Source organism: Vipera berus, assembly GCF_964194415.1.
Source record: "Vipera berus genome assembly, chromosome: 1".
Taxonomy (NCBI): domain Eukaryota; kingdom Metazoa; phylum Chordata; class Lepidosauria; order Squamata; family Viperidae; genus Vipera; species Vipera berus.
Genome location: NC_138202.1, coordinates 154,959,762 through 154,981,588, shown reverse-complemented (window position 1 = coordinate 154,981,588; position 21,827 = coordinate 154,959,762). Strand labels below are relative to the sequence as shown.

Below are 21,827 nucleotides of genomic sequence, written 5' to 3'. Positions count from 1 at the left end.
ACAGGGAATGAAAAGAGAAATCGAGGGAGAAAGAAACTAGGAGTTGCTTAAGGAATATAAATGGGCAGAATTTCCCCCCAAAAATACCCTACCTAAATTGTCTTCCTCATGCCAAGCAATTTTCACAAAAATAGAAAATTCCTGGGCAATCTAATTGCCCTGGCTTGGAAAGCTATTTGGCAAAGAAAGAAAGCAAAAGTTAGATTTAAAAAATGGAAGATTTGACCTATTAGAGGGGGCATTATATGTTTAAATACTTGCTTGAATAAGATTAAAAGAACAGATGACCCTTAGATATATTTAGACTTATAATGAAATATATGATTTAGAACTAAAATAGCGTTTTTTCTTTCTTTCTTTTTTGATATGGGAAATATGAAAATAACGGGATTTGTATGAATAAAACTTAGCTATATAAATATAATTAATATTGAGAAAATTATAACTGACAAAGATATTTCAAATACTGATGGGAAATCAAACCTTAAGAGCATAAAAAACAGTATATTGATTTATAATTGATATTATTTGTATGACAGTAAAATATGATGAAGATGCTTATATCTAACTTTGTATACATCAACAGTACCAAAAATTGTAAATGTGTAATGAGGGTAAAATGGAAAAAATATGGGGAAGAAAGGAGGATCAGGGAAAAATGGATTGTGTAGTACTGAACAGATATATATTGAAGAAGTAAATGTTAAATATCTGAACCCAGACAACATGTTGCTTACTAAGCACTGTAATTCTTAAAAATCAATAAAACATTAAAAAAGAAGCAGCAGCACTTCCCTGGAGAAACCAAAATACTGGAGTTTGGTCCTGAACCATACTAATTTAAAATTGTGTTATACAGGTAGTCCTCAGTTTACGACCATAATTGAGCCCAAAATTTATGTTGCTAAGTGAGAAATTTGTTCAGTGAATTTTGCCTCATTTTATGACCTTTCTTGCCACAGTTGTTAAGTAAATCTGATTTCCCCATTGACTTTGCTTGTCAGGACACTGCATGACAGTGCATCCATCATAAATGTGAGACAATTGCCAAGCATCTGAATTTTGATCATGTGGCCATGGGGATGCTGCAGTGGTCAAAAGTGTGAAAAATGGTCATAAGTCACATTTTCAGTGCTGTTGTAACTTTGAACGGTCACCAAATGAACTGTTGTAAGTTGAGGACTACCTGTGTAAGGAGAGAACTCAAATCTAAGGGTAAAAGAGTAGTTTTAACCAATGTACAAAAATGTGAATCCATGCATCTGTTTCAGTTTTGGCTAGTCCTGCCTCCCTACTTAGTACTGCATTTGGGACTACCTGAAATATGCTCTTAGGAATTTGGATTGCCTGTTCCAGAGGAGTAAAAGAGGAATAAGGTCCTAGTCTTAGCTGAGTATAACTTCAGTCCTGCAGGAATATACTATGCTCTGGAAAAATTAAAAGATTGAATTGCTGTCTATATTCTGATCCATAAACTTGGCTGAAATAAAAGATGTAGTGTATTGAATATTTCCATATAATAATCTATCATTTTTTATTTTAGCAAACCAATGATGGACTTATTGGTATACCTTTGTGCACAATACCATTTAAATCCTGCAAGCCATATTATTGATCTGATGTCAGCTGAGAAGAAACCAATCAAATTCAAACCTAATACACCTATTGGGATGCTTGAAGTTGAGCAAGTGATTTTAAAGCCAAAACAAATGGATAAGAAAAAGCCTATTCCTATCATCCCTGAGGTGAGAGAATCCGTAAAGTCTTACTATTATCATTCCTCTACTTCACATATTTTTCATTATATATTACTTACAAGCAATAATACCCTGCTTTAGGCCATATGTCAACTAAAGACTGCACAGTCAACATTTGTGATTCCACAAAATTATTTTTTAAATTCAGATGAACTGAAATGACATAACATTTAATAATAATAACAACAACAATAAAGTTGGAAGGGACCTTGGAGGTCATCTAGTCCAACCCCCTGCTCAGGCAGGAAACCCTATATTATTTTGGACAAATGGCTGTCCAGTCTCTTCTTAAAAACTTCCAGTGTTGGAGCATTCACAGCTTCTGGAGGCAGGTTTTTCCACTGTCAGGAAGTTTCTCCTTAGTTCTAGGTTGCTTCTCTCCTTGACTAGTTTCCATCCGTTGCTTCTTGTCCTGCCTTCGGGTGCTTTGGAGAATAGCTTGACTCCCTCTTCTTTGTGGCAGCCGCTGAGATATTGGAACACTGCTAATATGTCACACTTCGTCCTTCTCTTCGTTAAACTACACATACCCAATTAGCCTCCAGTCCCCTAATCATCTTTGTTGCTCTTCTCTGTACTCTGTCTAGAGTCTCAACATCTTTTTTACATTGTGGTGACCAAAACTGGAGGCAGTATTCCAAGTGTGGTCTTACCACATTATTTGAGATAAGAGTGCTCTAATCATGTGGGATGTTATATCCTTGTGCAAAGTTTTGAGATGCAGTTGTAAAATCTCACAAGAATAACAGGAATATTATATGCAGTTAAAAATATTTTGACCTATAATGTATTATTTATTTGTAAAGTTTATACTACTCAAGCAGATCATCAAGACACCTAACAAAATTAAAAGTCACGTCATTTGACGCATAAAAAAAATCCATTGATCATATTTTATGGATATTTTATCCATATCTATTCAGGCTGCAGTTATTTGATTTGGATTCTTCTTACCTAGAGAAGATGGATGCTGCTTCTGTTTGCTTGCATCTTCTCCATTATATCCTAAAAATTGATACTGGCGGCCTTTCCCTTTTAATAAGAGCAAGTTGCTCCTGATGTCATACTTATGACTGTTTCTCCTTTTCCTGAGGGGAAAGAATATTAACAGCTAAAAATAACCCTGCTCCATCTTATAGGAAACAGTAAAGTGTAATGGAATTTTCTTATATTCTTAGAAGAGTTGAAGAAATATGGGAATTAATTACTATTCTATGATATTTTTTGTGTGTTAAGTATTGCAAACATGTTTTGTATTAATGGGCTCTGTAGAGCTATAGTGCAAGTGTGTTAAACTCTTTAAAAAATTATATTGTTTTAGCAAACTGTGAGAGTTGTGGTGAATTACAAGAAGACACAGAAGACAGTTGTCCGAGTTAGTCCTCATGCACCACTTCAAGAAATTGTGCATATTATCAGCAGCAAATGTGATTTTGATCCTTTACACACTGTTTTGCTAAAGACCTATCAATCTCGAGAGACCCTTGACCTGACAAAGTCCCTTAATGTCCTTGGACTCAGAGAATTATATGCAATGGATGTCAGCAGAGGTAAGGCTTATGGTTTGTCTATCTACAAAGCTGTTGCTGAAAGAAATATATTCTAAAGAAGTATAGCTGTAAATATATTACTTTTTTTGCTATAATCCTGTTTCTGCATTCCAAGTATTTATTTATTTATTTATTTATTTATTTATTTATTTATTTATTTATTTATTTATTTATTATATTTTTATACCGCCCTTCTCCCGAAGGACTCAGGGCGGTGTACAGGGCAATAAATATAAAAAACAGAATACAAAAGTTAAAAAACCATTAAATATAATGCCCAAATTTAAAATTTTTAACAATAATTAAAGACATATTAAAACCCCAACCCTAACCCATCAGACCAGGTCAGATTGCTCAAATAAATACGTTTTTAGATCGTGCCGGAAGGAGCGAAGGTCGGGGGCCATCCGGAGCTCAACTGGCAAGCGGTTCCACAGGTCTGGCGCGCCCACAGAGGACGCCCTCCCCCTGGGGGCCACCAATCGGCATTCTTTGATCGGAGGCACCCTGAGGAGGCCCTCTCTGTGGGAGCGCACTGGACGGAGGGAAGTCGTCGCTGGCCGCAGGTGTTGCCATAGGTAATCCGGACCCATGCCATGTAGGGCTTTGTAAGTCATTACCAACACCTTGAATTTCACCCGGAGGGCAACCGGCAGCCAATGCAGCTCACGGAGCAAAGGTGTAACATGGGAGTATCGGGAAACTCCCAGTACAATTCGCGCGGCTGCATTCTGCACCAGTTGAAGCCTCCGAGTGGACTTCAAGGGCAGCCCCATGTAGAGAGCATTACAGTAGTCCAGACGAGAGGTCACGAGCGCATGAGTGACTGTACGTAAGGCATCCCGGTCCAGATAGGGTCGCAACTGGCGCACCAGGCGAACCTGGGCAAAGGCCCCCCTAGTCACAGCTCCAATATGCTCTTCTAAAGAGAGCTGTGAATCTAGAAGGACCCCCAAGTTGCGCGCCCTATCTACGGGGGGTAATAGCTCACCCCCCATGGCCAGAGATGGAATAACCAGAATTTCCCGGGATGCCGACACAAACAGCCACTCAGTCTTGTCAGGGTTGAGCCGAAGCCTGTTCCTCCCCATCCAGACCCGGACCGCCTCCAGGCAGCGGGACATCACGTTGAGGGCATCACTGGGGTGGTTTGGGGTCGAAATAAAAAGCTGGGTATCATCAGCGTACTGATGATACCCAACTCCAAAACCACGAATGATCTCGCCCAGCGGCTTCATGTACATATTGAACAGGAGAGGTGAGAGGACCGATCCCTGAGGGACTCCACAAATGAGAGGCCTCAAGGTCGACCTCTGTCCCCCTGCCAACACCGACTGCGAACGTCCCAGAAGGTAGGAGGAGAACCACTGGAGAACTGTGCCTCCCACTCCCAACCCCCTGAGACGTTGCAGCAAGATACCATGGTCGATGGTATCAAAAGCCGCTGAGAGGTCTAAAAGGACTAGGACAGAGGAGCAACCCCTGTCCCGAGCCCGCCAGAGATCATTCACCAGCGCGACCAATGCCGTCTCCGTGCTGTACCCGGGCCTGAAGCCCGATTGGTACGGGTCTAGATAATCAGCTTCATCCAAGAACAAAGGGAGCTGTTGCGCCACCACGCTCTCAACAACCTTCGCCAAAAAGCATTATTTTAATGTTCTAAAATAAAAGGTTGATTTTTTAAAACAATAGCATAAATAATATGATAAGTTCATTTTCCATTTACATTGCTAAATTGTCCTCATTATATCATGCTAGATCAAGTAACTTTCTAATATTTTGTAGTCCATATTTGCTAATTCTGGAATCCAAATCAGACAATTTCTCTTATTTTTATTAACTCGCATTTTATTCTATTTCTCCCTTTTCAGCTTTCTGGTAAAACCCCGTCCCTGGGATTGTTGACCATAAAAGGCACGGGGAAACCAGTGCAAGTGGTGTCAGATAAGCCATAAAATAGGACTATCTCAATATAGTATAGTGGTTAAAGTATTGGAATTGGACCCAGGTGAAACAAGATTCAACTCCTTCCTCTGCCAAAGATTCTCAGAATGATTGGCCTAACATCATCAACTTTCTCAGCCCAATCTATTTCTTGGCTGCTTTTATCGCATATATTGGAAGAAATTTGGTATATGAGAATCTTAAGAAAATACTCTTTTGTTTCCTAAGGCTTCCGTGAGTGGGTTTAAGGAATATTTCATTTCTATTCCACCTTTATTGTTTTAACAAATATCTCAAGGCAATGAACATTTCCAACAAACCTTCTTCCTCCTATTTCCCCATAACAGCAACCCTGCAAGGTGGGTTGGGCTATATGCTTCTGGAACATTGTATACTGCACCAGTAGTTTTGTCCACTCATTTACAATAAATCTTTTCTTTCTAGATATGATCAAATAGATTTTTTTTACATCTTGCCTCTGTAGCCTTCAGATGTTCTGTTGAAACTTTGTAAAGAAGCATTTCAAATACAATTAAATTTGCATTTCTTTTTGTGTCTCTAGCCACGCCAACTGCTGAACACAGCTTGTCTTCATTACAAGGTGAGTCACCTTGAACATAGAGATACAAACAATAAAATATTGAGACAACTATTCTTGTTTAATGATGTTAGAATCCACAATACTAATTAGCAGTTATCTAAATGGGATAACACTGAGTTGTATTTGATAACTCGTGTAGTACATCTAATATAGGATTACTGTTCAATGATCAGATAACTGTTGTACAATGATAGAGTAATTGTGCCTAATTCTTTCTTTGGAGTTACCTGAGAAGTGGCATAAAGAATGGAGGAGGAAAAAAAATACATGACCTTCCACTCTTAAAAATTTCTACTATATCACTGGAAGTACCTATCTTTTTTGGAGAAACTCAGATTAATTTTTGACCTGTCTCACACAAATTAATAAATGTGAAAAAGTGTAATAAATGGCATGTACTTGTATAAAATGAATAATCATAATGATTAAAAATGAAAGAGAGAAAGGAGAAACACGTATCCAGAAAACTTATTATTTACTGTTCTGAAGATTAGGATTTGTTTGTTCAAAAATCTATCTTGTTCCTTTGTTGGAAAAACAAATCCTAATTCAAATGTTGACAGATGGCACTTTTTTCCCAGTTTATGTTTCAGTAGAACCTAAGTAGGACATGGACAGATGTGACATAATATTTTTACTTTTTAAAATATTAATAACAGTGGAGTCTCCTTTGTATCATGTAATATTAAAAAGTAGGGTTCCAGCTAAGGATAATCAAGTGTTGGTTATTTTAAAGAGATGGGAACTGAAATTGCTTACTTTTTGTGGAGACTCATATTTTACCTAGAAATAGCTAGCTTTTACAGGAAGATTGGGTAATAAAAGTTCATGTAGGTAACAACTCTAAACACGAAGGAAGTATTGCCATTTTAATTAGTAGATTTTCTAAAATGTTTGTTAAAGAAAGATTTTTTAATAAAGACTGTTCTTTGATTATGACCAATTGGAACTCCTGAATCTATGTGCTTGATCACAGATTCTCCAGAATTATGCATAACTGTTTTCAAGATGTGTATAATAAGCTTTTGATCAGTGATTTGAATCAGACTCCAGACCCCTTTTAGATTGCAGCAACACCCAAATTATATTCTAGCATTCATAACATTCTTAACAATTATGTATGTTTTTAATTTAGTAGCTATTTGACATTCTGCTCATCTTTCCACACTATGCTTTCTTTTATATATAGAAATGAACATATAAATGTGTGTGTATATGTATGTGTGTGTGTATATATGTCTGTCTATATAAGTTAGATAAAATATTATATAGTTATAATTAGTATTTATTGCTTTAATTTGGGGGCTTAGGGAAATATACTGTATATAGCACATAGAAATTCACATACATTTATTTGGGCCCAGAGAAATGAGATCTTCAGGATTGGTTTTAGTTGCCATTGATAATCCTACCATGAGAAAATGGGGATGTTAGATATTACCGACTTTTTATGTTTTCTTTCTGTTGGAATGGCTTTCATTCAGAGCCAGCTTCCTTTAGAGTAAATGCAGCATGCCTGTTTGTCAACTTTGGACAGTGTTATCTATCTAGCGCTATTTGCAATGGGAAGTAATTTTTGCTATGCTAGATCATTTATTTATTACCTGTTGTCTCTTTGTTTGCAAAGAGCCTGAATTGACTTATTCATTTTTAAAAAATTATTCCTATTGTAAAAAAAAATCCCACTAATGAAAAAATATCCAGTAATCAGCTTTTAGAAGGAATTATGATATAGGTATAATAGTTACTTCCCAGACTAATGAAAATTGAGGAGACTGTTAGATAAACAGGTAATTGAACATTTTTCTGTTATCAATGAAAATGCCCACCACCTCACAGGAAGGCTATTAGAAGAAAAATAAAAAAGCCTCTGCTCTGATGCATTGATAGAGTAGAATAACAGAGTTGGAAGGGACCTTGGTCTGATGTCAGCTGAGAAGAAACCAATCAAATTCAAACCTAATACACCTATTGGGATGCTTGAAGTTGAGCAAGTGATTTTAAAGCCAAAACAAATGGATAAGAAAAAGCCTATTCCTATCATCCCTGAGGTGAGAGAATCTGTAAAGTCTTACTATTATCATTCCTCTACTTCACATATTTTTCATTATATATTACTTACAAGCAATAATACCCTGCTTTAGGCCATATGTCAACTAAAGACTGCACAGTCAACATTTGTGATTCCACAAAATTATTTTTTAAATTCAGATGAACTGAAATGACATAACATTTAATAATAATAATAATAATAATAATAATAATAATAATAACAACAACAACAACAACAACAACAACATCTAGTCCAACCCCCTGCTCAGGCAGGAAACCCTATACTATTTTGGACAAATGGCTGTCCAGTCTCTTTTTAAAAACTTCCATTGTTCGAGCATTCACAACTTCTGGAGGCAAGTTGTTCCACTAATTAATTGTTCTGTCAGGAAATTTCTCCTTAGTTCTAGGTGTTCACTGATTCATTGCTTGATTATCTTTTCCAGAATCTTCCCAGGTATTAAGGTCAAGCTGATAGGTCTGTAGTTTCCCTGGATCTATTATTTTTCCTTTTTTGAAGATAGAACTTACATCAGCTTTTTTCCAGTCCTCTGGTAGTTTCCCAGTGCTCCAGGATCTTTGAAAGATATAGTTCAATCATTCTGAGATCGTGTATGATTTTAAATGCAAACTAATTCATTTGCTCAGATTCATATAACCCCATTCATTTCTTTGCAATAAATCTTGCTAAGGACAATTCTTTGAGAATTATGCATAGAACAAATCAACTTTGAGTTTTAAACAGCTTTTATTTTATATATTAACCAGAAAAAGATATGCAGATTACATCTTGCTTTGATATAGATAATAGTTTGAATCTAAAACTGCAGAAAATGTGTCAGACTAAAATGTCCTGTTCAAGATTTATTATCTGTATAGATAATAAATAAATGAAATAGTTTCCAATTGATGCTACTGAATATTGTACTGATTTTCAAAGATCTATTATATAATAGAAAGAGGAGAGACTCAGTGAGGAAAATATGAATAGGAGTTAGAAGTTGTGACATGAAAGTACTTTTTTTTTAAAGACTCTTTTCAGAACGCCCAAAATTCTGAGAATTTGAAGGAGAAAGGATTCTTTGGCATTTTTCAACGAAGCAAAAAGAAACGACAACAGGTAATAAACATATACATGTTTATAATTATGGTAAGGTAGAATGTAAGCTTGAGTAGGTTATTTTTTTTGCTGGCCTGGACAGTTTCTTCTGTTAAAGTTAACTGGAGTGGTTAACAAAGGATTATTTTTTCTTTCAGTTTCTCTCATAGAGTGAACAGGCCCATATTTCCTGATCTTTCCTGATCAAAAGTCATGGAGTATCCCTATTTCTTTGCTTCCAGGAATTACTTTCTTACACACATAATGCCCATACATGCATCCTCACAATATCAATCTCAGCTCTTCCTTATTATCCTAAGATTGCAACCTAAGGAACCTATTCCATCCAAGCTCTGATGACCCTATGTTTTTAATTTTTTTTAAAAAAAATTTAGCATTGTGCAAATGTTAATACTCTCGCCATCTCCCCCTTGCCTATAGATTAAGCCCGGCTGTGGTTCTGTCTTACTCTTCCTATTTGATGTACGGTAATGGATTGTCTGAGCTTGGGAATAAGAATGTTCGCAAAATATTGCAGAATCAGAATAGAACAGAATTGTTGACAAAAGGAAGCAGTGGAAATTGTCGATAGGTGGAGATTTACATTAATTCAATTTAAATTATAAATAAATAAGAATAGATGGATGTTAAAAGTTGTGTCCTAGCCCTTAGATCAAAGGCGGGGTGAAAAGATCAAAGGCATCAAGGATGAGCCTGCTTTTATGCTTGAACTGATAAAAGAGAGGCTAAAGCAGTGGTCCCAAAACTTTTGGGCACCAGGGACCGGTACCGTGGAGAGAGATTTTTCCATGGACCAGAGGGGACATGGTTTTATGTACAGCCTGCGTCCTGTGGATGGAGCTTTGCTTGTTTGTGCGGACCGGTTGCTGGAATGCTGCAGCCCGGTACTGGTCCACGGAACGGAGGCTGGGGATCCCTGGGCTAAAAAACCACACATCTCCTATTTTCAAGATTTTGTAATCTAATCCCATTTTTCTTTCGATAAATGAGATATGTGAATGTAGATTTTTAGGTTGTTAGGGTAGCCCAGGGATAATCAAATGTGCATTCATGGGAGGTTTGGGGCTCAAATCAAAACACACGTTTGGTCATTTTGATCCAAGAATGGAGGGAAATGAGGCTGTTTTATTCATACTTCATAGTCTGAAGTAGGGCTATTTTGGTTGAAGTGGCATTTGTGTAGGGAGCATGGGATATTGGCATCTTGACAGGAAGAAAAGGAGATAGAAAGGGTAAGATGCTGGGAAGTGGGAGATAGGTTGCTGAAATACATAATAACGTATAGCAATTAGGACGGAGGCCTAAGGGAGGAGGAGGAGGAGAAGAAGAAAGGCATTGAGATGGAGTGGCTAATGGGATATGCAGATAAGCATCAGCAGTGGCAGCTGAGTGAAGATGGTAGGGAAGATACAGGAGGACCGATGAGTCAATGGGATAGGCTCCATTGCAACATTGGTGACAGCAAAGAACCTGAATAGAAGGATAGAATGTACTAGGAATATCTGGAACAGGTGAGGTAGAAGGATATACTACGCTGGGACATTGCTAGAAATAAAATAGGGAGGAGAGAGAAGAAGAATAGACAAAATGGGGGGAGGTTTGCAATGCCCCACCTTACCCCATTCATTCCAATTTCATTTTGGCCAACCCAGAATAGCAAAAGCATTATTTTTTATTGATGAAATATAAACAATATGTGCTGCCACCATGTGGCTGTTTTGAAGAAATTACAATGTGGGCAGTCAGACCCTCCTACCCTATGATGTATTTCCTCTTCCCTCCCTTTCTGGGATGGACTTCCTCCTCCTTTGTCCCTGGGGAGAATCCCATCCTCCATTATTCAGCTAACATGGGACAACAGCAAACTTACACAGACGTTGGGAATATTACCATTTTCTGACTATTCTGAATCCAAGCCATTGTGTATTAATTAATCTCTTGATAAGACCTCTATGGTCTAGATAAGCAGATTTCCTTAACATTAACAGCTCTCTTCAGATAGTTTGAACTCGTGAAAACACCTTTTATCATATAGAAATACCTTTATTGCATGTAGAGTCGAATACAGCAGGTGGGGTGCATTAAGATAACGATTGTACAGCATTTCCAAGATATTTCCAAGGTGTCCCCAAGGTCAGAAAATGGTAATATTCCCAGCGTCTGTGTAAGTCTGCTGTTGTCACATGTTAGCTGAATAATGGAGGATGGGATTCTCCCCAGGGACAAAGGAGGAGGAAGTCCATCCCAGAAAGGGAGGGAAGAGGAAATACATCATAGGTTAGGAGGGTCTGACTGCCCACATTGTAATTTCTCCAAAACAGCCACGTGGTGGCAGCACACAATATTTCATATTAGTCCATCTCCTTATGGTTTCTGCATTGAGCTTCTTGGGGAACTTCCTACAAGAAAAGAACTTCCTGGGCTATGTATGCTACATTTGAATCTGGTCTTGTAATAAATGTGAATGAGTCTTGGTTTAAAGAAGCCGGATGGTTGAAGATCTAATGAAATCATTTTTTTCCCTTATCTCCACCCCAACCCCAATAAGACGACCAGTGCTCCTGCAACACCACTCATGAACAAGCCAAGGCCAGCCTTTTCTGTGAGATCCAGCTCTGTTTCGAAACAGTATGACTCAAGCACTTTGCCCTCTGAGATGCCCAAAAAGCGCCGAGCACCTTTGCCTCCCATGCCTGCTTCTCAAAGTGTGCCCCAGGATCTTGCTCAAAGCCAGGACAAACCTAAGATCTGTATGCTGAAATCCAGTAGTGTAGATGAAACCGATAAGGTTAGTCATTAACCTCTATTTTACTCTGGGTATAATTTTTAAAATAATGTCTGAATACTTATGAAACAGTTTAATGAGAATAATCACCACCATACCTTCCAATTAAATTGTGAGAGTTGACTTGAGCCACATTTAGATATTTCTGAAATCAACCATAGCCACAGAATTACTTCTTTATGTTCAGATTTCACACTGAGTATAAGGGATCAACGACATCAGCAAGTATTGCCAGCCCAATTGACAAAAGAAAACTCAGGACCGAATTGGCTGGAAACATGCGGAAGAGGCCTTCATCCTGCAATGGATAGACAAGAATGATGATGATGATAAACACATCAGACATGCAGACAGGGTAGATCAGGGGTGTCAAATTCGCAACATCACGTGACATGTTGCAACGTGTCACGACTTCTTTTCCATTGCCGGCAATGGGGTGGGCGCAGTTTCACTATGATGCATCCAGCCTGCAGGCCAGCAGCTTGACACCCCTGGGGTAGATCATCAGAAATATATTGTATGAGTTTAGGATGTAATCCTGTGTTTCAGGTTTTTTTACACTTACTGTAGGTAATAAGACATGGAGGAACATGCTAAAACTTTGCTCCTATTAGAATCCTTCAAAAAAGAACTTCCAATTCAAAGTGTATATTCTTATACAGTATTTTCAAGTGAAGTATGTGGACATCTGATAACTGTGCTTAGGGAGGAATTCATTATTCATAGAATCCCCCTTCACTCAAACTAGCATTTATTATCAGACTTCTAAAGCAGTGGCTTTAGATATTAACCTTTAATTTGTAGATTGAAGTTAAATCTTAATATTAAAGGCTGGAAAAGCTTAATGTGATCAAAATAGTTCAGTAATCATAAGTTTAGCTAGTTGCATTGGTTGCTAAAAATTGTATTTTGAAGCAATATCAAATTGCAATTCAAATTCAGCTTTCCCTATAAAACAGATAGTTTCTGTATTTTCATTAAATGTGAAAAAGTGTAGTTTAAGTATAAAATGAAGAAACATTTGACCATTTCTGTCTTTTCCAGATTGTCTTTCTCATCCCTTTATGAAAAATATAGTTAAATACATTACTGGGAAAGGGTTTCCCAAGCAGTTCAAACCACTGCATTATTAGAAACATGTTCAATCCTTAAGAAAATCAAATTTTACTTAGTGGGAGAACATGGGATGTTTAAAATACTGTAATGTTTTTATCTTAATAACCTTGCCTGCTTCTATAATAAAGCATTTTAATGAAGTTATAAAGGAGGCTGCCAGGTCAAATCTATCTATATAAATCCCATACATGCTGAATTTATTCCAGCATAGTTTGAGGGGCGAATTAATGCAGTTACTAATATCTTAGTAAAGCATAAATTTGTCAGTTGTGAATTCCAATTAAAAATGAAAGCTAAGTGTATCAGCGTAAATGGGAATATGTGTACTGAGACAACACTTTGAATCTAGAATAAAAGGCATTTTTCTAATATCCTAGAATATATGAGCACGCTATACAGATGAAGAGAGGGGAAAAGAAGCAAAGGAAAGCCAGGCCCAGTAGATGAATGGAACATAAGTGCAATCAGTGAATAGTAGTTTTGTTCTCTTAAAGTATATTATTTCTATTTTTTTATAAAGCCTTAACCACAAGAGTGCGCTGTTTAACAGAGGTTTGGAAATTTGTATCTATCATAAAAAAAAAAGTCTTCCTTTGGGAAAAGTCAGTGGCCATCTCAGTGCATTCTCCAAATAATATCAAAGTATACTGGTTATGCCAGTTAAGAATCTGTAAGCAGCATCTGTGTAAAGCAGGCATACATTTATGCCTGTCCAGATGTCTTAGTCTAGTTTATACTTCGCCAGACTCCTGGTAAAGCTATGTCCTGGGAAACGCACCAACTCTAGAACAATAGATGAAGCATTCGTAGAACCAGATAATATTTGTGCCCATAGCAGCTCCATCTTGCATTCTCAGTTTGTTTTCCTCGACCCAGTCGGTCACAGCCTCCAGACACAAGGTCAAGTCTAATGATGATGATGATGATGGAAGGGAACTTAGAGGTCATCTAGTCCAACCCCCTGCTCAGGCAGGAAACCCTGTACAATTACAGACAAATGGCTATCCAGTCTCTTCTTAAAAATTTCCAGTGTTGGAGCATTCACCGCTTCTGGAGGCAGGTAGTTCCACTGGTTAAATGTTCTAACTGTCAGGAAGTTTCTTCTTAGTTCTAGATTGCTTCTCTCCTTGATTAGTTTCCATCTGTTGCTTCTTGTCCTGCCTTCAGGCACTTTGGAGAATACCCAATTCCAGCAACCGTTCCTTATATGTTTTAGCCTCCAGTCCCCTAATCATCTTCGTGGCTCTTCTCTGTACTCTTTCTAGAGTCTCAACATCTTTTTTTACATTGTGGTGACCAAAATTGGATGCAGTATTCCAAGTGTGGCCTTAATACTTCACGTGATCTTGATTCTGTCCCTCTGTTAATGCAGCCTAGCACTGTGTTGGCTTTTTTGGCAGCTGCAGCACGCTGCTGGCTCATATTTAACTGATTGTCCACTAGGACTCCAAGATCCCTCTCACAGTCACTACTATTGAGCAAGGTACCACCTATACTATTCCTGTACATTTGGTTTTTCTTGCCTAAATGTAGAACCTTACTTTTTTCACCACTGAATTTCATTTTGTTAGGTAGCTCCCAATGTTCAAGTCTTTCCAGATCCTCCTGTATCTTAAGCCTATCTTTTGGAGTGTTGGCTAGTCCTGCCAGCTTGGTGTTATCTGCAAATTTGATGAGTTCCCCATCTATCCTCTCGTCCAAATCGTTGATGAAGATGTAAAAGAGCACTGGGCCTAGAACAGAGCACTGGGGCACCCCACTACTCACTTCCCTCCATGTAGATGCAGTTCCATTGAGGACCACACACTGAGTACGGCCGGTCAGCCAGCTATGAATCCATCTGGTGGTGATGGATAAGATTTTTATATCTTATCAAGTAGTAAGTTGTGATCTACTTTATCAAATGCCTTACTGAAGTCCAAGTAAATTATATCCACAGAATTCCTCTGGTCCACTAATTTTGTCACTTGGTCAAAGAATGCAATAAGATTTGTCTGGCATGATCTGTTTTTGACAAACCCATGTTGGCTTTCAGTAATGACTTTGTTTACCTCCAAGTGTTCGCTGATTCGTTGCTTGATTATCTTCAACCTCATCTCTTAACGCAAAACCTCTCAACAGGGCATTCTCTCTTCATTCATCATCTTTATCTGTTTCGGCCATTCCAACTGGTTAATTTGTCCACGTCTCCCCATTTCTTCTATTTTGTCATTCTTTGCTTCCCACTGTTTCATTTTCATGCATATATTTCTGCCCTTTGACTTCCATTGCTCTCCTTTCTATCCTTTACAAATTCCTTTACACTTCTCCCCAATTTTCCAGTTGTTTCTCTATATATTTCTCCACAATAAATTGTTCGTGTTTTTTTTCTCTGATCTGCTTTCCATCAAATTATGCAAGCTCCCTAGCCCTCTTCTCTTCATTACTAGCTACTGGAAGGTGCAGTCAGCCAGTGGCCCACACTATTAGCAGCCTGTGAGGGACTTCAAGTCAAGTCTCTACTTAACCACTGCTTTCCGACAAGGGTTGCTGGTAGGTCACATTCAGAATGATGATTTCCCCATCATAGTGGGAAATAAAATCATAATACTTTGGTTCTGAAAGCCACTTGAAATTTTTATTCTGTGAAATGCTTACTTTCTATTTTGGTTTTCACAATGTCTCTTATCCCTTTCTTTAGCTCCTCAGCTACTCTTTTGCGGTCACTGAGTCTATTCCATAGATTGATCTCACATTCCGACTGAGTGTTCTGCAGATCAGATCTTGCTATTCTCTTTACTTTAACCTACTTTCCTAAATATACGGTGTCAGTGATTCATGGTCTCTCCCACAATGTGCACCTGGAATTGGCCTGGCTGACTGGATTACACTTCTTAGTTTTCTATTTCCTATTGTGTAGTAAATTTAATTCCAATGTAGTTTATTCATTAATGTCCCAACATTTATATTTGTATTTATATTCCTTGCAGGAGATGTTGCAATAATAAAAAAAATTCTCTTCCCCAAAACTCTATAAACTTAGCTCCTACATTATTGACCTTGCCCTAAGTAATTCCAGCTTTAGTTTTCTAATTACTGACTCGTACTATTACACCTTCGTTAGATGTTTCATTTAAAAACACTTTATAATTTGCCAAAACATTCTTCTATGCCTGCCTCCATTTTATGTTAAGTGCAACATTGTACATTCTATAACATCGATGCTAAGTGAATATCCCCAAGTGTTGTTAAATATGCTTATTGTTCATTGAGATGTAATGGAACATGTACTCTTCCTTGAGTATTAGGCTATTCCATTCCCTCATATGATTTCATATCCTTTTTAAAAAATACTTTTTGTTAAAGAGTTTAATAATACTAAAAAGATAATTCAAACTGAAATCAGAAAGAGAAGAATTGTTTAAAGAAATACAATATATAAAAAGAAATAGAATATAGAATATTTAAAGAAGTGATTCTCAGTCTTCCTTGAAACAGATGCAGAATTTAATATTTAATTTCCCCACCCCATAAGATTGCGTACATAATTAGCTTCTTACGATACCACTATCCATTCACAAGTCCAAAAATTATAATTTCTGTCCAAGTATTGTCAAAAAGTCCCATCAAGTGTTTATAGAATATATAGAAATAGTTCATATTTTAACCTGGATCAGACAAAGCAACTTTATATTCCTTTCTTTTACTTCTGACAGTCTTATCTTTAATTCCTCAAGTTGCTGTCATAGGACTGAATCTTCTTTCGAACTTTCTTTCCCTCCTCTCAAGGGATTTCTTGCAAGTCTTTAGGAAGCCTCTTTTGTAAATCCAATGGTAAATCCTTGTCTAGGACTTGGTTTCATATCCTGAAAATTACATAGAAACATCTGATTTAAAATTGCCCATTACTATCCATCCAAGTTCTCTTGTCCTAAAACTTGCAATTTATAAATATATTTCTAAAATGTAAGAAACTCTTGTCAATGCTAGGGACTTCCCTGCAACATTTTACTAGCTAAATCGTCCCTTCTCTTATTTGAAAGTTCAGCATTCTTCCTTGCTCATTAGAGTGGGGGGGGACTAATAAAATTCAGTGGATTGATTATCTGACCCGTGTCTTTGTGTCCCGTATTTCAGAGAGTTTTGAGGCTGTGCTCTTGTCTCATACAGCAATTGCTGAGATGTAACTTAAAAGGAAAATACAAAGTGACTTGTTATATTATCTTAATACTAGACTAAACTAAAACACCTTTGTCCCAGCTGAACAGTTTTGACAAAGCAAAGCATTTATCCAGGCTAAAGTGGTAATGTCAGACACTGGCAAGGGAAGCCAGCTAAAAAGAACACTGCCTCCACAGTTTCACTTATTATTTTATTATTTATTTATTTAGATTTATATACCGCCCTTTCCCGAAGGACTCAGGGCGGTTTACAGGGTATTTAAAAGAAAATCAATACAAACGTTAAAACAAATTAAAAAAGATTAAATAAAACCCTGAGAAAAAATAAAAACCCAGTTAAAATTAAAAATTAAAATTTTAACCCAGTTAAAATTAAAATTAAAAATTAAAAAATTCTCAGCCTGGGCCAGAGAGCTCGAAGAGCCAGGTCTTCAGGTCCCGGCGGAATGAATGGAGGTCGGGGGCAGTCCTTATTATAGTCTGCCTTCTTGATTTTAAATGGAAAATATAAGAATTTGATTATCTTCTTTGAATTTTCTCATCTTACTTGAGAAGCAAACGAGACATGCAAAATAAAATTGCTCTGAATCAGCCTTTACCAGCTATAGCTCTTCAGATGTATTAGACTACGCTTACCATAATTCCCAGACATTTGGGGAGCTATAATCCAGTACATCTGAAAGGCTGCTTTTAAGATATTGAAAGTTTCAGGTGGTTTCAGAACTACACACAGTTTTTTCCCCCCCAAGTATCACAAAGAACAACCAGAGGTAATTTTGTATTGCCTGTACAACTTGGAAGACGGGGTGCTTGCCTGACGTGCTATTTTTCTAAATGCAGGAGATTGTGTTTTGTTTTGTTTTGTTTTAACTCATGAAGAAGTTAGTTGGAATCCCATCTTCTCGGTCTCATAATAACATGAAATTGTTGCATGACACTGAGGACACTGAGAAATTGTTTGTGTGTGTGTGTGTGTGTTCTACGGTTGACTAGTTATTCAGTTGTATTGTTTAACATTGCTTCTTAGCTTAGGAACTTACTAATTTGGAATTTGAAGATGAAGTCTCCCTTAAGTCAACATCTGGTGATGATTCAGGCATGTCCATATTGTTTCCTTGGTAACAGTATAGAAGTCATTTGCCCCTGGTGGCTTCTGGGATGTTTTTTGACTTTCCGGGCTAACCTACAAACCCTGGGATTTCCTGATGCTTTCCCATCTGAGTACTAAACAAGCTTTTTCAAGATCATCCAAGGTCTGCTAAGTACTGCCACTTCACTGTTAAATAATGAGTGAGGTCTGCTCTGGCAGATAAATTTTAAAGCTTTAGTTCACGGTAACATTTAAAGGTTTATTTTTTTCTGAACAACATGCAAGTAGATTTTTCCCTCGGCTAAATATAGCTTGGTAGAATAAAATCTAGGATGAATAAAAATATAGGTGGCCGTTTTTTGGCAGGTTTTTTTTTTTACAGCAAATGCTAGCAACTTTTCCATTGTGTCTGGACTGGGAAGGTTTATGATCCCCAACAGATGTTAATGTCTACAAAGCCCTCGGATTAAGTTACAGTCACTTAAATGTATCATTAGAATTTAATTATTTATGTTTGTGGGGAAAATATATTCATATTTTCATAACTCCAAATTAATGCTTAGTCTTGGGTTGGTGTTACGTTGGAAATAATCAGTTGATGCAGGAAGGACAAAATACATACATCATTTCATGGAGTTGTTGGTGCAGCTGAATTTATGTCTTGATTATATTGAAAGAGTTTTTGTATTTAACAGTGAATGATTACTGTCTGGCTACGTTTTTTTTGAATGTTTCTGTTTTAGTTTCATTTCTGCTCTGACCTTCTCCCCAGGGACTCTCGGGCGTGGGAAGAGAGAGATCCGGTTCTCTTCATCTCAGTGGCACCTCTTCAGTTAATTCTTCTTTAAGGCGCACCAAGCGCAAGGCCCCTTCTCCACCTTGCAGAAAACTGCAAGGCCAAAGTGACCCTAGCATTGACACAGGTAAACACAGCATTTTACAATTGGGTACCCAAAACCTGAAACAGTTTTGCCCTCAGGTAAAGTAATGACTTTGGAGCAGTTGTTCTCTTTAACGTCTAGTCAGAATCGGCTCACTGAATTATTTATTATTACTTTGTACCCCCAAATGTGAAATCATTGTTGTCTCCTGTTTAGCTCTGGTTTTGATCTTCATCAAGTTCTTCCCAAGAATCTAGGCTGTTGTAATGGATCCTTGTGGTAGATCTGCAGACCCCAGCAGTGTGGCCTGTTGTATTATTCTTACCACTGAAATTTGATGGGAAAGTTACTATTTATTACTCAGTTGACTCATGGCTACAGTTGAGCCCAAAATTTCTGTTACTGAGACATTTCTTTAGCGAGGTTTGCCCCATTCTGTGACCTTCCTTGCCACGGTTGTTAAGTGAATCACTGCAGTTGTTAAGTTAGTATAAGGGTTGTTAAGTGAATCTGGCTTCCCCATTGACTTTGCTTATCAGAAGGTCACAGAAGATGATCACATCACCCCGAGACACTGCGATCGTCATAAATATGAATCAGTTGCCAAGTGTCTAAATTCTGATCACGTGACCCTGGGGATGCTGCAATGGTTGCTAATAAGAAAAACAGTCATAAGTCATTTTTTCAATGCTGTTGTAGCTTGTCATGGTCACTAAATGAACTGTTGTGTCAACAGCTGGACTAGCTGTAGATTGCATGCAGCCTGTGCTTTGTTGCCAAAGAAACAGTATTACAAGAACGATAATAGTCTGACAATTGTATATCTTGGGTAAGAGATATTTGGGCATTGTTGCAGTTTTGCCGTGAAGAAGAAAGTATTTCCAAAATGCCTATTTTTGCCTATCCAAAATCTTATTTTTCAGGATCAGAATCTGCAGAATCAATTCATACAGAAAACATTGACAAAGGAAAATACTCAAAAGCGCAGTCTCTAACAGGTATTTTTAATGCAACATTTAGTAAAACAAAAAAACAACAAACCCAGCTATATCTGCTAGTATAGCCACAAAATTCTTTTTGCCCCTTTCTCATCCTTTTCTCTGCCCTTGTTAGTATATTATTCTAAATTAACCCAAAACAATGGCTTTCATTTTAATTTACTTGAATTGGGCTTTAAAATGTATAAAATCAAGCATTATTAAATTGTGTCAATATTTTTTGTCCGGTCACCAGAAATAAACACGGACTTCAAGGCACATACATGCAAGCATATCATTAGCAGTCTTCCCCCCCTCCCCCCAATTTTAAGCAGACACGTTGATTTAGAGACAACATAAATATTGAAATATCTGTAAATCCACTGATTTATACTACAGTTGGTGTTTTAATTATAAAGCTAAGAAAGGCAACCACAGTGAAATATCATTCAGATCAATACTCTGCAAAAGGGGACTAAAGCCTTATATTCTGCACTAGTTTCCTCTTGGAAATAATGTTCAAATAATAATTTGATACCTTGTTAGAGATAAAGAGGGATGTGATTTGTTCCCATTACATACACCACGGTCCCGGTCTTTCAATATGTTGGGTTAATAGAGTATGTGATTGAATAATAGTCTACATAACCCCCATCAACTATAGGAGTGACGGCTGTGAAACGTTGAGGGAAAAGGGTCCAGTCACATGTCCTCTTTCCATTATGAAGGCTGAGAAGGGCTTAAATAGTTGTGCGATGTGGAGGCAGATGATACCTGCTGAAGCAAAAACAATCTCTATTTACAAATAACAAGAAAAATAACTTGGGACTGCTCAGCACGCAGCTCCTCCTACAACTACAGCTAATCTCCGCAACTCAAGTTTGTTGGCTTCCTGATTTGAGTTTTCAGCAGAGCTGTGTTTTCTTTCTTTCCATTTCTCTCTCCCTAATCAAGTCAGAGGTGTCCTTGACTGTTGTTGTTGTTTTTGCATTTCTGCATATTAAAATATATTCACCATTCTACTTCCCCACTTTAGAGCCTGGCCTTTCCAAAGGGACCAATATTCACCCCGTCCCCAATCTGCTCCTCAGAGTGTCAAGGTGGCTCTGTTTCTTCAAGGTCCGCTACTAGCTCTGAGGTTCTTTTCCACTTAATCTCGGCACGAGCGTGCAAGCATAGAGGACAGCTCGCTTCATTTGGGCAGCAGTCCCGATGGAAAGAGGATTGCTGGAGTGGGAGAAGGCTGGTGACCCTGAGCCTTGGAGAAAGGGAACACTTAAATGTGGGCTCAGAATGGTGCTTCACTGGCTTTGTGCAGAGCCCTACAACTTAGTGTACAATTAATTGTTCTAGGAAAAAAAGAATTGGTAATTGCTTAATCACATTGATTTCATTGATTAATTGGTTACATTTGCATCTGGGTGGCTATGAATAAGTTATAATTTCAAAGGGAAAAATAAGTGCCCTCGTTTTGTTTTTAAATGAAGCACAGGCAATTTCAGTTGACAGTATTTTGGAAGAGATAGCAGTTCTGTTTGTATGAGAGGGAAAAAGGTGAGGACCTCCTGAACTGATACCTTGATGATCAGACACATTTGCAATTCTTTCACAGTGCTGAGTAGAGAAAGGTGTTAATTAGACTGCGTTTGTTAACTAAGTGCGGCAACCCTATTAATATTACCAAAAATGACTTGAAAACATTTTGATTTGACTAACATTGTCCCCCTCTGCTTTTTTCCTTCTCGTGTTTGTTTTATTCTCATGTTAATCAAGTTAATTCACACATTGTTTCCT

The 21,827-nt window shown here is 37.6% G+C and overlaps 1 protein-coding gene across 7 annotated transcripts in view; it reads left to right on the top strand.

Moving 5' to 3' along the window:
• Window positions 1–21,827, top strand: part of COBLL1 (cordon-bleu WH2 repeat protein like 1) — a 127,293-nt gene that overhangs the window by 90,264 nt on the left and 15,202 nt on the right. For all 7 annotated transcript variants that reach the window (XM_081321725.1, XM_081321722.1, XM_081321721.1 and 4 more), the window contains exons 3-9: window positions 1,544–1,745; window positions 3,079–3,307; window positions 5,814–5,852; window positions 8,936–9,024; window positions 11,573–11,812; window positions 18,948–19,098; window positions 19,980–20,054. In XM_081321725.1, the coding sequence (XP_081177851.1) occupies window positions 1,544–1,745; window positions 3,079–3,307; window positions 5,814–5,852; window positions 8,936–9,024; window positions 11,573–11,812; window positions 18,948–19,098; window positions 19,980–20,054 (1,025 nt within the window). The remainder of the gene's footprint in view (window positions 1–1,543; window positions 1,746–3,078; window positions 3,308–5,813; window positions 5,853–8,935; window positions 9,025–11,572; window positions 11,813–18,947; window positions 19,099–19,979; window positions 20,055–21,827) is intronic.